Raw genomic sequence first — 15,574 nt, 5'->3', positions numbered from 1 at the left:
GGCCTGGATGCCCGAGGGAGGGCTCAGCTGAGACTAATTAGGAAAATCATCCCGTATCACCCCATCCTCAGAGGCCGGGATGCTCACAGGTGGGAGGAGGGCTGGGAAGTCACAAAGTTCGTGGCCCTGCTCAGTGAGGAGCCCCACAGCCCCAGCGCCCCAGTTCTCTCTGTACATTCTTCAGGGCAAGGCACACAAAGCCACCCTAAGCAGGCTGCTCTCCCAACTCGCCATGAACCCACTCATGCTCCTAGCACCTCCCCACCGTGCACTGGCCTCAGCACAGAGCCCACGCTCCCCACAAGCCTGCCGTCTGCCAGCCCCAGCACCCTCTCCCCTCCACACCTTCTGGCTCCAGCTCTGAGCACCCTTTCAGCACACACACTGCAGCCCTCTGGGTGCCTCTGGGCCTCCACCCCAGCTCTTCTCTGCCTGGGAAACCCCCTCCCCTCCTTTGCCGAGTTCATTCCTGCTCTCCCTTTGAGCCTCAATGGAAAGGCCCCTTCCCTAGGTGGCTTCTATGAGCTCCAGGCCTCCTCCGGATTCCCCATGCAGCTCAGACCTTGCAATTCCATCAGCCTGGAAGCTGTACATCCATCCCCTGTGCTGTGGGTGTGCCTGTCCCTATGGAGGGGCTTGGAAAGACATGCTAGTGACATACCACTTCCAGGAGAGGACTGAGGCTAAGGACATGTTCCAGAGCCAGAGCATACAGGCCGTGGACCCCAACCACTGTCCTCTCAGTGGCTGTTCCTTTCCAGGCCAAAAGGACAGCTGCCCCTTGGGTCCACCAGCCTCTCCCCGAGCCTACCTCAGGAGCCCTGGGCCTGAGCAGGAATCTTCAGGGTTGGCAGGACGGAGATATTCTCCTCTAGTCTTATAGGGGGTATGATACCAACAGGGGAACAGAGCGCAGGCCAGGCCTTCCCAACAGAGCTTCCTCAGACTGATGGAAGGGCAGGGTCCCCAAACACCAGCCCCATCTGTGCCCCTAAGCACACAGCACTTCTGTAGCCATTGGCCCCATGCAGGACAGGAGAGTAGGATGTGGGGTCAGGAAGGCACCTTTCTTTGGGAGGGAATCCCAGCCCCTCACCCTCCCTTGTTCTCTCCTGGAGGATCTCAGCACAGAAAGGTATCTGGAGAGGAGGAGCAAGCCAGGGTCAAGGCTGGGGTGGAGAGCCTGGTGACCACTACAGCCAGGATATAGGACCGCTCCCTCACTCTCCTCTGTAGCAGCAGAGGGTCTCTCTAGGCACCGGGGCTGCCCAAAAACCCCACCATGGACCCAGGTGAGATCCAGCAGCAGCCCCTCCCCCACCATCAGGGGACAGGGTGAAAGCCAAGTTGGGAGAGAGGCAAGGAGGCAGAGCCAGGGGATGGTGAAGAGAGAGGTCAGGATGGTAGCACAAAGGAAAGGCTGACCAGAGCTCAGGATGAGAGGAGTGACCACCACAGCCATGAAGCCAGGCCAGGCCTCACCTTTCCCACATCACACATGCCCACATCTGATTCCACCATCTCTCCCCTTAGCCTGAGAACACAGAAGGGCAGGCAGGCAGCACACAAGCCCACATGGCCTCTTACCCTGAGAGCACGCCCAGCACCAGGTTGAGCATGAAGAAGGAGCCAATGATGATGAGAGGGATGAAGTAGAGCCAGTTCCAGGTGTTACCAGCTGCATCATTTGTCTGGAAGCAAAAAGGAGAAGAGGAAAAACAGGTGGACAAGACACGTAGCCCTGGATGTAGAAGTGCCCTTGGGCCCTCCTCAAATACCTGGCAGGGCCTAGGCAGGGAGTGTTCAGGTGTTCGGGGGTCCAGGCAGGACCCACACCAGACCTGCCTGTCCCTGCCCCACAGAGCTTTCTTTGAAGCTGCCTTGGAGCTCTCAAAGGACCAAGGACAATTAGCACTCCTGGTCACTGCCCAGCAAGGCTGAAAAGCCAAGGAGTAGTTCAGGGAGCCAAAGGCTCCCAGGATACCTGGAAGGCTGAATGCCCAGTCTCTGCTTGGACACCTTTCCTATTCTTCCCAGGTTACTGGACATACCAGTCAGCTCTAAAGACATTTCTCCTGAATGGAGCCCAGTCTCTGCTTGGACACCTTTCCTATTCTTCCCAGGTTACTGGACATACCAGTCAGCTCTAAAGACATTTCTCCTGAATGGAGCCCAGTCTCTGCTTGGACACCTTTCCTATTCTTCCCAGGTTACTGGACATACCAGTCAGCTCTAAAGACTTTCTCCTGAATGGAGCCCAGCCTCTGCTTGGACACCCTTCCTATTCTTCCCAGGTTACTGGACATACCAGTCAGCTCTAAAGACTTTCTCCTGAATGGAGCGCACGGGCACCAGGCCCAAGTCTGATCTCCTATCTGCAGCAGCTTCCACAGCTCAGAGGCAGTGAGCCCCAGGCCGTATTTCCCCCATATCAAGAGAAGCCCACAAGTCCCCAGGGAACAGTTCTCACCATGTGCCTGGCTTAAGCCACAAGCCAGCACTCAGGCATGATCTAAGAACTGAATGTAAAGAAGGGCATCTCTCCCAGACCTTATGACTTTTATAGCCTGGGTCTCATGACATAATACCAAAAGTGTTCAGTTTTCAAGTGAAACTCATTTGCCATGCCAAGAACCAGAAAAAGCGCAAACTGAATGAAAAAAGGCAATCATTAGATGCCATGATGGTTAATTTTATGTGTCAATTTGACTGGGCCACAGGGTCCCCAGATATTTAGTCAAACATTATTCTGGGTATTTCTGTAAATGTGTTTTTGGATGAGATTGACATTTTAGTTGATAGAGTAAAGCAGATTGCCTTCCATAAGGTGGTAGACCTTATTCAATCAGTTGAAGGTCTGAATAGAACAAAAAAACCCAACTCTCCTCCAGGTAAAAGGAAATTCTCTAGTAGATTGCCTTCAGACTTCATCTGTACCATTGGCTCTATTGGGTCTCCACCTGCTGGCTTTCAGACTGAAATTGTACCACTGTCTCTCCTGGGTCTTGAACCTGCCAGCCTAAACTGCAGATTTGGACTTGCCAAGCTCCATAATCAGAAGAGCCAATTCCTAATAATCAATTGATCAAGCTCTCTCTTTCTCTGTCTTCATACATATCTAAATACACACACATACGTGTATATATCTTATTGGTTCTATATTTCTGGAGAACCCTAACTGACACAGATTGCCAACACTAAGATGACAGAGATGATAAGAGGAGAAAAATCACAGGTCAATAATAAAATGACAAATTAACCAATTTTAAAATGGGAAAAGAATCTGAATACACATTTCTCCAAAGAAAATATATAAGTGGTGCAATAAGCACATAAAAGATGCTCAATATCATAAGTCATTAAAGGAAATGCAAATCAAAGCCAAAATGAAATACCACTGTGGATAAAAAGGAACACTCATGCACTGTTGGTGGGAACACAAACTGGTGCAGCCGCTCTGGAAAACAGTATGGAGGTTCCTCAAAAAGTTAAATATAGAACTACCCTACAACCCAGCAATTGCACTACTGGGTATTTACCTCAAAAATACAAGAACAATAATTCAAAGGGATACATGCACCCCAATGTTTATACCAGCATTATTTATAATGGCCAAGATATGGTAACAGTCCAAGTGTCCATTGATGGACAAATGGATAAAGAAGATGTGATATAGATAGATAGATAGATAGATAGATAGATAGATAGAGATAGAGATAGATATATATGAATATGAAATCTTGCCACTTGCAACAATATGGTTGGAGCTAGAGAGTATTATACTAAGTGAAATAAGTCAATCAGAAAAAGACAATACCATATGATTTCACCCGTATGTGGAATTTAAGAAACAAAACAAATGAGCAAATGGAAAAAAGAAAAAAAGAAACAGAAACAGAAAGACAAACCAAGAAATAGACTCTTAACTATAAAGAACAAACTGATGGTTACCAGAGGGGACATGGGTGGGGGAATGGGTGAAATAGGGGACGAGGATTAAGGAGGGCACTTGTCATGATGAGCACAGGGTGATGTATGGAGGTGCTGAATTACTATATTGTACACCTGAAACTAATAAAACCCTGTAAAAAATAATAGAAATCACTTATATCATGAATGAATGAATATTTTAAAAATTAAATTTTAATTTTACTAGGATGCTTAAAATTAAAAAGACAGCCGATAACAAGTGTTGATGAGAATGTAGAGAATTTAGAATGCTTGTACACTCCTGCTGGGATGTAGGGTGCTGCACCCACTGTGGAAATCAGTCTGGCAACTCCTCAAAAGGTTACACACAAAGTTACCATATGATCTAGCAATTCCATTCCTAGGCATATACATAAGGGAAATAAAAATATATTCCACACAAAAACTTGTGTACATTTATTCATAGTAGCATGATTCATAATGTAGAAAAGTTGAAACAACCCAAATTTCCATCAACTGATGAAATATAAACAAAATATGGTATATTCACTTAATGGAATCATATTTGATAATAAAAGCAATGAGATACTGACACTTGCTACAACATGGACGGACCTTAGAAACACAAAACACCATAGAAACACTATGATTCCATTTATAGGGAATGTCTAGAATAGACTAACAGAGACAGAAATATATTAATGGTTGCCAGCAGCTGGAGGATGGAAGAATGGGGAGTGACTGCTAATGGACACAGGGTTCCTTTTTGGTGGACAAAAATCTTCAAAAATTAGATAACGCTGATGGTTGCACAACCCTGTGACCATACAAGAGCCATTAACTGAATACTTTAAATTAGTGAATTTCATGGTATGCAAATTATATATCAACAAAAGTGCTTTTTGGAAAAAAAAATCCATAAAAGAAATCTCTAGACCCAGATTGTAGAATTCTACCAATTATCTAAAAAAGAAATAATACCACTTACATAAACTCTTCTAGAAAATGGAAGAGGAGAAGCTACTTCCTAATTCCTTTTCTAAATCTTGTATTGCCCTCATACCATACCAGACAAGACAATTCAAAAGAGAAGGAAATCACAGACCCAAAGCCCACATGAATATAGATGCCAGAATCCTTAATGAAATATTAACCAATAGAATTAAGCAATATATAAAAATAATTATATACCATGACTATGTGGGGTTTATTCCAAGGATGTCAAGCCATTTCAAAATTCAAAAGTCAATGTAATCCACCATATTAACAGACTAAAGAAAAAAATCACATTATCATATGCAGAAAAAATATTTTATAAAATTCAACACCCATGCATGATAAAACCTCTCAGAAAAGTAGGAATAGGGGAACTGCCTCAATATGATAAAGGGCATCCACAAAAAAACAAAAAAACTTGCAGTTAACATTGTATTTAACAGTGAAAAACTGAATGATTTTCCCTAAGATTAGGAACATAGAAATATATCTGTTCTCCCCATTCTTATTTAACATAACGCTGGAAGTTTCAGCTAGTGCACTAAGGCAGGAAAAGGAGCTGGAAGGCATAGAAACATATGTAGGACTTGTATGCTGAAAACTACAAAATGCTGATTAAAGAAATCAAAGGTAATCTGCATAAACTGAGAGATATACCATGTTCATGGATTGGAAGACCCAACATAGTAAAGATGCCAATTCTCCCAAATAGAATAAAATGGGAAAGATCAGTCTACCTGGTTTAAAAGATTTATTTACAGCACAACTACAGTAATGAAGATTGTGTGGTATTGGTAGAGAGGGACACACAGATCACTGGAACAGAAACAGACCCACAGGGCATCTGCCTGGCTAAGTCAGTGGAGCAGGCAACTCTTGATCTCAGGATTCAAGCCCCACATTGGGTATAGAGCTTGCTTTAAAAAGGAAAGAAAAAGAAAAAACAGACCCACACAAAATACACCCAACTTTTTGGGCAGAGGTGCAAAAGCAATTCAATGGAGAAAATATAGCCTTTTCAACAAGGGGTGCTAGAGGAACTGGACATTCATAAGCTCAAAAGGTGAAGAAGGAAGAAAGGAAAGAAGGAAAGGAAGAAGGGAGGGAGAGATAGGAAGAAAGAGAGAGAGAGAATCTCAACCTAAACCTCACACTTTATACAAAAATTAACTCAAAATGGATCACAGACTTGCATGTAAAATGTAAAACAATAAAACTTTCTTTTAAAAAAATGTAGGCGAAAATCTTCAGAATTTAGGAGTTGGCAAAGAGTTCTTAGACTTGACCCGAACAGCCCAATCCACAAAAGGAAAAATTGATAACTGGACTTATATCAAAATAAACAATGCTTGTTCTGTGAAAAAAAATGCTTGTTCCATGAAAGACCAGCTGAAGAGTATGAAAAATCAAGTTAATGACTAAGAAAAAATATTTGCAAACCGCGTATCTGACAAAGAACTAGTTTCTAGAATATATAAAAATTCCAAAGTAAAATAACAATCCAAACAGATTGTGGACAAAAGCTATGAAGAGAGATTTCACTGAGGAAGACATAGGAATAGCAAATAAGTATGAAACGATGCTTAACATCATTAGCCATTAGGAAGTGCAGACTAAAACCATAATGACACATCAGTACACACTTACCAGAATGGCTGAAGTTAAAAACAATGACATCAAATACTGGTGAGGATGCTACATTATTCACACACTGCTGGTGGGAGTGTAAAAGGATACAGTCCTCTGGGAAATTTTTAATTTCTTAAAAAACTAAACATGCAACTGTTTTACAAACCAGAAATTGCACCCTTAGGCATTTATCTCAGAAATGAAAATTTATGTTTGCACAAAAACCTGTACACAAATGTGTGGAAGAGCTATGTTCACAACAGCCCCAACCTGGAAACAGTCAGGATGTCCTATAACGGGTGAGTGTTGAGCAAAGTATAAAGTCCACCACACCACAGAAGACTGCTCAGGGATTAAAAAAAAAAAAGAACCAACTACTGACACACAGTAATCTGGATGAATCCCCAAAGAATCATGTGAGTGAAAGTAGCCAATACTAAAAAGTAACACACAGTATGGTTTCACTTACATAACCTCTTTGAAATTACAGCTATGGCAGACAGATTAGTGGTTCTCAGGGATGGAGGGGGAGGGTAAGAGAGAAGTGGGAGTGGCTACAGAAGGGCTACAGGGGGTCCTGCTGGGGTGGAACCTTCTGTATCTCCACTGTGTCAGTGTGGTTGGGATGCAAGCCTTCTTGTATCATTAGAAGGTACATGGGACCTCTCCGTAGATTTCCTACAACTGCATGTAAACCCTCAATTATCTCAAACAAAGTTTAGTTTTACAAAAACAGCCAATCCCCATATCTCCCTGCAGTTACCTCCCACTACACCTCCTGGGGAACTCCTTGCAAGAGAGGACTCTCTCTGCCATCCTCATTCCATACTGCCTTCTCCTGCACATTCCAAGACTTTATCCCCACCTCTAACACTGCTCTTGTCAAGTTTAGCAGCATCTTTCTCGACCTCTCAGCAACATCTGACTTGGTTGATCACTTTTTTTTTTAAGATTTTATTTATTTATTTGACAGAGAGAGACAGAGCGAGAGAGGGAACACAAGCAGGGGGAGGGGAGAGGGAGAAGCAGGCTTCCCGCGAAGCAGGGAGCCCGATGCGGGGCTCGATCCCAGGACCCTGGGATCATGACCTGAGCCGAAGGCAGACGCCCAACGACTGAGCCACCCAGGCGCCCCGGTTGATCACTTTCTGAAAACTTTTTTCTTGGCTCTCCTTCCGACACAGCTCCTGGTGGTGTTCCTGCCCTGCCTCAACGGCTCCACCTTGGTCTCTTTTGCCTGCTCCTTCTTTCCTACTTGGCTTCTGAATGTTGGAATTCCACCAACAGCCAAGTTTGGAGAGGGCTCAGTCTTTGCCCTTCTTTGCTTCTCCTTCTACAAGCTTTGCTGAGAAAATCACATCCTCTCCCAAAATGTTGAACACTATCCATGACCTCAGACAGACACCCTCAGCCCTGCCGTCTCCTCTGAGGTCCCTGTCACATACCCAGCTGTATACGCAGCAACTCCCTTGAATGAAAATAGTTCTCTGAAACGTTATGTGGCCAAAGCAGAGGCCTTGGGCTCCACTACTACTCCACTGAAACAAAACTGAGCAAATACCTCGCTCCCAAGTCTCCCTTCTCAAGAAAAGGCACCACCTCTCCCAGGGCTGAAGTCACATCCTCTTTGGCTCCTCTTTCCCTCACATTGCACACCCAATTGACGAGCAAGCCCTCCCTGTGCTCAACACACAGCCTTTGCACACATATATCTAAACACCCCTTCTTCAGATCTTTATGTAACCAGTACGGTGGACATATGCAAAACCATATGTATCTACTCATAAACCAACTTTATTTACCTCCTACTGTCCCTTTGAACATACTCATGTTCCTGGATAAAATTTGGTTAAGTCCTGTGGCTTTTCTTTTTTTTTTTTTTTTAAAGATTTTATTTATTTATTCATGAGAGAGAGAGAGAGAGAGGCAGAGGCAGAGGGAGAAGCAGGCTCCCCGCGGAGCAGGAAGCCCGATGCGGAACTCGATCCCAGGACCCTGGGATCATGACCTGAGCTGAAGGCAGACGCTTAACCGACTGAGCCACCCAGGCGTCCCATGTCCTGTGGCTTTTCTGATAACTCCTGGGTAACAGGAAGTTCTAAAATCACTTCAAGTAGAAAACAGTCTCAATTCAGTGATTAAGTGTCCAGTCCCAGGTGGTAATAAACTACTTAACATGCTTTGCACTGAGAATATCCACTCTTTCAGCTGCCTGCTGCAGCTGGTGGCTTTCACGGGGAGATGGGGCATGGTCCCTCTTTGCCCCTCCACACATAACACTGTTCCTTCTTCCTCAGCTTGCTGTTGGGTTTCTGACCCCAACACCCTCCAAGCAGGGGAGGGGGAGGAGGGGGCAGGCGAGTTGTGCCATGCGAGGCACTGTCCTGAGATCATCTCTTCTCTCTGTGCCTGACAGAAATTTCCTGCTGACTTGTCTCCCACAGGCACTTCTCTGGGTTCTTTTAGGACCCATTTGACTTCTCTTACTTTTCAAAATGCAGGCAAGGCACTTCTCCCTCAGTCGGAGAACTCCCCCACCCACCACTGCCAGTTTTTCAGCAGTCATTCTAAACAGATGTTCTCTGCTGAGACCTCATCATCCCCCTGGTCAGAATTTAAATGGGCTCCAGGCTGCCCACTACCCCCTGGCTACAGCTGGTCCATGAGAAGCACTCACACATCCTCCTCCCCTGTTCCCAACATCAAGTGTTCTCTCCATCTCTCTCCTTCCGCCCCACTGCTGCGGGCCAATGTCTCCTCCCTCGACATACAGGCACTGTCTTGAGCCTCCACATTCAAGGAGCATGTCTGAAAGGGCCATAAAAGCCGCACTCACTGGGCTGGAGGAGAAGGGTACGTTCTCTCTCCAAAGAACCCCCTTTAAAAACCCTGTCTGATTTGCAACAACCCTCCCTGTTAGTGTGGACAGTGGACCAAGATCTTGGCCACCTGCTCTGGGCACCAGCCTCATAGCTCACCACAGTCATTGTGTCCTGGTGCCTTGCCAAACCCCCAACGCACAATCCCATAGCGCCTGTATGTCTGGCTTCCAGACCTTGCCAGGCCTTGCTTTCACAAGGTTCTCTAACTCATCACTCCTTGCTCCTCATCCTCCTTTGTTGTCTTCAAAGCACTTGCCATTATTAGGCCTTTATTGAAGGCCTCCTGCTCGTCACTGTACAAGGAGCGTCTCAGGGAGTGCCCAGAGAATGGGTTCCATGGAAATATGTGTCTGATGAATCCTCTGTGGCTCTCTTGACCAGTGCCTCCTGCCCCAGGGTCAAGTTCCTGCCCAGCCCCTCCCCCACAGGGCACAGACCCACCAGTCTGAGTCATCTGGGCCGACGGCCAAGTCCCAGTGGGCACCGAAAGCTGCAGAAACCTGTTCTAGCAGTCCTTGTTCAGGTGGGGTTGGCAGGGATGTGGCCAGCTCAGAGCTATTTTTAGGGTCCGTCTTTGGGAAATTATTCTTTGATTGGCTGCAGGAAGAGAACAGCCAAGCTCCTCATAACCACCTTTGTGCCCATTCCTCTTTTCCTCAATTAAAAAGAGCCTGTCATGAGACACGACCCCTACTCCAAAGAGGGATCTGGTTCAAGGGACTTTGGGCCAGCTTTTCCTTAACTCCTCATCTTCCCTGTGCCGGCTCAATGAGCATTTACCAAGCATTTGCTGGACGCCCAGCCCTGAGATCTACCTGGGTCTCTATGAACCCAGGGAGAAGGCACAGAGCAAAGGGCCCCAGTCTGTCCCTTTACTCCCATCCATCACACCACCAGACTACACCACCATCGTTTCCTCCCCAGGCTCCTTGAGGCTGAGGAGCATAGGGCTCCAGGGGCTGATAGCCCAAACCCCACCTCAGCTTACAAGTGGCAGGCTCAACATGAAGTATCTTGTACTGCAGGGTCCTCCACCCGCAGTACCCATGCAGAGCACACTCTAGCTATCCAGAACACAGCCATCTACTAGCTGTACCTTTCCAGCCAAACCTTCCAAGACTCCTAGCTTGTGTGTACCTTCTTTCTCTACCTCCCAAAACCCCTGAGGGCCTAATTTAACTGTGCTCATGCCCTGGCAGCTCACAGGGCTATGGGGGGTGGAACGTAGCTAGGGCTTTTGTCACACAAAAGAAGAGGCAGCGTTCTGGGCGCCTGGGTGGCTCAGTTGGTTAAGCGACTGCCTTCGGCTCAGGGCATGATCCTGGAGCCCCAGGATCGAGTCCCGCATCGGGCTCCCTGCTCGGCAGGGGGTCTGCTTCTCCCTCTGACCCTCCTCCCTCTCATGCTCTCTGTCTCTCATTCTCTCTCTCAAATAAATAAATAAAATCTTTAAAAAAAAAAAAAGAAGAGGCAGCGTTCTGCTCAAGCATTCAGGGTAGAGCCCTCCAAGAGGAGCTTCAGGTGGAGGGGAGATGGGGGAGCGAGACGGGTCACCAGGCAAGGGCCTTAGACCAGTTTCTGTCCCGGGCACCAACCCAGACTGCCACTGTGATGGGCAGGTACTCTAATGGGCAAGAGGGTCAAGGGCAAACAGTACCAGAGAGACGCAGCAGAGAAGACAGAAATGTGCAGGACACACGCTCTGACCCCAGAATCCCAGCGTCATCAGAGAGGTCTCCCTACATGCCGGCTCCGTGCGGCCCTGAACCCTGCCCTGCTCTGTCTTCATCCCACAGCCTAGGGACAAGGCGAGGCCAGCAGGCTCCACTTCCCCTCACTCCATCCAGAAAACGCAGCAGGCATGGCAGTGCTGGTAGTCCCTAAGCTGCTGCTAGTCTCACGGCCTTGAGCAAATTAAACAAGCTCTCCATGCCTCAGTTTCTTCCTTGTGTGATGGGGTTCTTGAGATGATTCTATGAGTTAACAGGGATGAGGCCCTTCACGCAGGGCCTAACTCGCAACAAGCTTGCGGGGAGCCTGAGGGTCATGCTGCGGCCGTCTCGACCATCAGCCATAGCATCTCTGGAAGTGTCTGCCTGGCCCTCAGTGTTACTTTCAGACGAGAAGCTGTCCTGGAGACTCTAGGACCAAGGTCCAGAGTTTGAGTGGACAGTGATGACAGTGGGCCCTTGGTGGAGCCATCCGAAGGAAAGGCCTATAGTTCATCCTACAGTGGACAAAGGAGCTTGGGACCGGGCAGAGGCTCGTAGGTCAGAAACATCACCCCAAATGAGACCCCAGGAGCTCCAGGGCCCATCCACAGTCCCAGAGCCAAGATGCAACTCACGTTGTAGAGGATGTCAGTCCAGCCCTCCATGGTGATGCACTGGAATACCGTCAAGATGGCAAACAGGATATTGTCAAAGTTGGTGATGCCAAAGTTGGGCCCTGGCCAGTATTCCCGACATTCAGTGTCACCCTCACACAGCCGGGCTGGGGCCTCTTTGCCACAGGGGAAGTCACCCACTGGATCTGGATCTGTGAAGAGAAGAATGAAGCACAGACCCTGAGCCCAGAAACACCAAATTCTCCAACCCCTGCTGGGATTCCTGGGCTGTGGAGACATCGGGGCGGGTGGGGGTAGGAATCAAGCACCAGTGGAAATCCTCCCTCAACTTCCCACCATCCCTCCGTGCACCGACTTTCTCCCCGTGCCTGCAATCCGCCTTCCCCTGAGCTCAGACCAAACTCTTCCTCTCGACTAGAACCTGCCCCTCACTGTTTACTTATTCACCTGAAAATCAAAAGAGACAAAGTCCTAACATTCAATTCTCCCTTCCACTACCACCCTAATTTCTCCCTCACAGCCAAGCCACCACCAAGACTCCCGACATGCAGATCTGCCTGTCACTCGGAGCCAGTACCAAGCTGGAGTCAGCCCCTGTGGTCCCTACTCATCAGGCAGGTCAGCTCAGAGCTCAACCCACGTGTGCCCAGAGGCTGGCAGGGTGCCGCAGCGCCCAGGCCTCTCTGCGCTGGCCCCTGCAGAGTCCATGTGCTTCCACCAGCCTTGATAGGAGGTTTTTGAAAACCATGAATGATTTAAATTTTAGTAAAAGCTTTCTCTGCATCGATTGAGATGAACATATGGTTTATCTGCCTCACTGCAAAATACACCCAGAACCCAACCCGTTCTGACCACCTCCCCAAAACAGCCTGGCCACAGGCACCATCTCCTCTGGATGGAGATATTAGCCTCCTACTCGAGCCTGTTTCTGCCTTTGCCCTCCTGGAGCACCCAGAACAATGAGATGACATCACTCCTCATTCAGAGCCCTCCACCACCTTCCTGACTTCTCTCCGAATAAGACTCAGAGTTCCCACCACAGCCACGGAGCCCACGTGATTTCCCCTCTGTTCTCTTTGCTCCTCACTCTGGCCTCTGCACGCACTGTTCCTTGTAACTGGAGCTCTCTGGCCCGGTGGCCACCCAGCAATCCCTCTCACCGCACTCTCATCACTGCTAGGTGGTCACCTCAGGAGAGAGGCCTCCCCTGGCTGGTCTCTGTGAAGCAGGCTCCCAAACTGTTCTATTGCAAATTCTCCTTCTGTTTTTCGCTGGAAGTTACTACAACCTGTGATCATTGTGTTTATGTGTTTCTTCACGTATGTGTTTTCCAGGTTGCGGTGTGTGTCCCCAACTGGAATATAAGCTCCACCCCGTTCACCTGGCACGTAGGGCAGGGCCTATCTCCAGGATGAATGAGTCCGAGGGGTGCTGCCAGGCCTCACCTGTGCCGTTGGGGAAACAGGCCTTGTGGAATTTGCCCATGTAGAACTCGAGGCCGATGATCGCGAACATAAGGATGGCGAAGAAGAGAAGCAACCCAATCTGCAGGAGTGGAACCATGGCCTTCATGATGGACTTGAGCACCACCTGCAAACCTGGGCCAGAGCAGCCACAGCAAGGCAGGTCAGAGGAGAGTGGGCAGTGCAGGAGCATGGGTGGGGGTGTGGGCAGACCAGCCAGAGCCTGGGCTGGGCAGCACTGGGGGTCCTGGGGCAAGGTGCTGAGTTGGGAGCCCTCAAAGTAGGGAATGGAGCAGGGAGTATGGGGAAGCATGAGTCTTGGGGGAATAGCATGCGCTTACAGGAGAGTCCTCAGGGTAGGGGACCAAACGTAAGTCTTGGAGGGAAGTGGACGAGCAATGTCCCAAAGCAGAGGAGAAGCAGTGTGTGGGGTGTCAGAGTATGAAGTCTGGGGAGGGATGTGGACCTATGGAGGGCTCTGGGTGGCACAGTGAGAGCAAAGAGTCCTAAGGGGAAAGGTGAGGGGGTGCTGGGAGAGAGAAGCAGAAGATTCTGGCGGCTGAGAGCAGGAGATCTTGGGAGGGAAGTACAGGAGTTCCCAACAGGCCCAGTTCCTTAGGGACCTGAAGCAAAGGACCCGCTCGCAGGAGTGCTGGACCACTAACCATGAGGCATGGCTCTGTCCAGGCCAAAGGAACTCAGCACACAGAGGAAGCTCAACCCCATTGCCTCCTTCCCACCTGGCCCCAGCTCTTAGATACAGGCCTTTGCTTTCCCCTGGCAGGGTCGCGGGGCAGAACGGGGGCTTCCCTGAAGTGGCCTCAGGGGGACACAGCCCTAGGTCCCTGCCCACCTGGGGCTCTGAGAGAAACCCAACACCAAGGTAACCCTGGCCATTCTCCTGCCCAGGCTTGGCTCCTTGAGCAACTGAATCCAGGAGCATGTCTTAACCTGGCCTCAGTTGTCCATGGCCCTGCCAAGCCTGACCCAAGACAGGTGATCCTTTGCAGCCTCTGGCTATCTTCTCAGGCATCCTGCCCACCACATTCTCAATCTCTTATCTGTACTTTAACCCCAGAAAAAGAAGCAAAGAGCTGGAAATATAGCAGAGAATGTGAGGAGAAGCAAAGCTTCCAGCTGGGGAAGCCAAGTCAGGGCAAAACAACAGGGCCACTTTCTGGGCCTCTTCACACCTGGTTCCCAGGGGTCAGGAGCACTGAGCTTAGAGTCACCAAAGCCAAAGGGGCCACTGGTTAGGGCTTAACTGTGTCCATGGCCATAGTGGAGTTGGGGGAGGAGGTTAGTGATCCAGGTAGGCTTGGGCCTAATTGCTCTTGCCAGACTCACTCGGAATCCCAGACACCAACTTCAGGGGCCTGAGCACGCGCACAGCCCGCAGGGTCCGCAGGTCAAAGTCAGTGCCAGCCGTGGCCAGGATCCTGGCAGGAAAAGAGAAGGAGGAAACTAAAGGCTTCCATGTTCAGGTGAGAGAACACATGCCCCACCACCCCATGTCCTGTCTCCCAAGAACAGTGACACCATTTTGCCTGTGTCCTCCACTGTCCAAACACAGGGCTGGCACAGGGTATGAGACTTGCCAGGCAGGAGGAGGCAGGGACTCAATTCAGACGTCCCCACAGTAATGTTAGCAATGGCTGTTTCCAGTATGACCATCCCTCCAGCTCGAAGGAATCACCCTGAGAGGACACTTGGTCTCTGGCGCCTGGCCTGGCCTTGAATCTGCCCTCAAACTAAATCCAAGCCAGAACCAGGTCCCCAAACCAACCCCAATTGCGCTGCAAACAGCCTCATAAGAGGTGGTGAGGAGTGGAAACGGGGGTAAAACAGAGGCTGAGGTTCCTGAGCAGGCACCACACATGCCCTTCTTCACCTTCTCTCAGGAGAACAGTGGGGCGGGGCAGGGTAGGTGGAAGAGAGGGTTCAGGGGACTCAGGAAAGCCATCATAATCAGTTCCATTAGCAGAAAACATATTCCAATGTCTCCCATTTCAAAAAAAACAAAAGATCTGATATCCACCTCTCAGCACGGCACATTTCTCTGCTCCCTTCACACCAAAGCTCAATCAGAGTGTCAGTCCTGGGTCTCCCCACCACCGTATCTTCCTGTCCCCATTAGGCTCTCACCCACACCATTCCGCTGATATGTCGTTCGAGCCTGTGTCTTGCCAACTCCGGAGGTCAAGTCTCCCTCTCTAAACGGTTTCTTCTCTGTCCTTTGGTCAACTCTCTCATTTCCCTCGAATTCCTCAGGAGCCCCTCCAGGTCTCGACTGCCACCTTTGTCTCGTCCACCAGACTTGAGAAGTG

General features: G+C 48.9%; 1 protein-coding gene across 1 annotated transcript in view; it reads right to left on the bottom strand.

Annotated features, from left to right (window-relative positions):
• CACNA1B (calcium voltage-gated channel subunit alpha1 B) overlaps positions 1 to 15,574 on the bottom strand; it is a gene marked incomplete at its 3' end in the record, with an annotated part of 162,821 nt that overhangs the window by 112,403 nt on the left and 34,844 nt on the right. The window contains exons 4-7 of the mRNA XM_064579164.1: positions 14,595 to 14,686; positions 13,230 to 13,382; positions 11,785 to 11,975; positions 1,588 to 1,691 (exon numbers count right to left, since the gene is read on the bottom strand). Of these exons, the coding sequence (XP_064435234.1) occupies positions 1,588 to 1,691; positions 11,785 to 11,975; positions 13,230 to 13,382; positions 14,595 to 14,686 (540 nt within the window). The remainder of the gene's footprint in view (positions 1 to 1,587; positions 1,692 to 11,784; positions 11,976 to 13,229; positions 13,383 to 14,594; positions 14,687 to 15,574) is intronic.

The sequence above is a fragment of the Mirounga angustirostris genome, unplaced genomic scaffold (genome assembly GCF_029215605.1).
Source record: "Mirounga angustirostris isolate CCGP_5_RB_7025 unplaced genomic scaffold, mMirAng1.0.hap1 SCAF_15, whole genome shotgun sequence".
In the NCBI taxonomy this organism is placed as follows: Eukaryota; Metazoa; Chordata; class Mammalia; order Carnivora; family Phocidae; genus Mirounga; species Mirounga angustirostris.
This window is presented reverse-complemented; position numbering and strand designations above follow the sequence as displayed.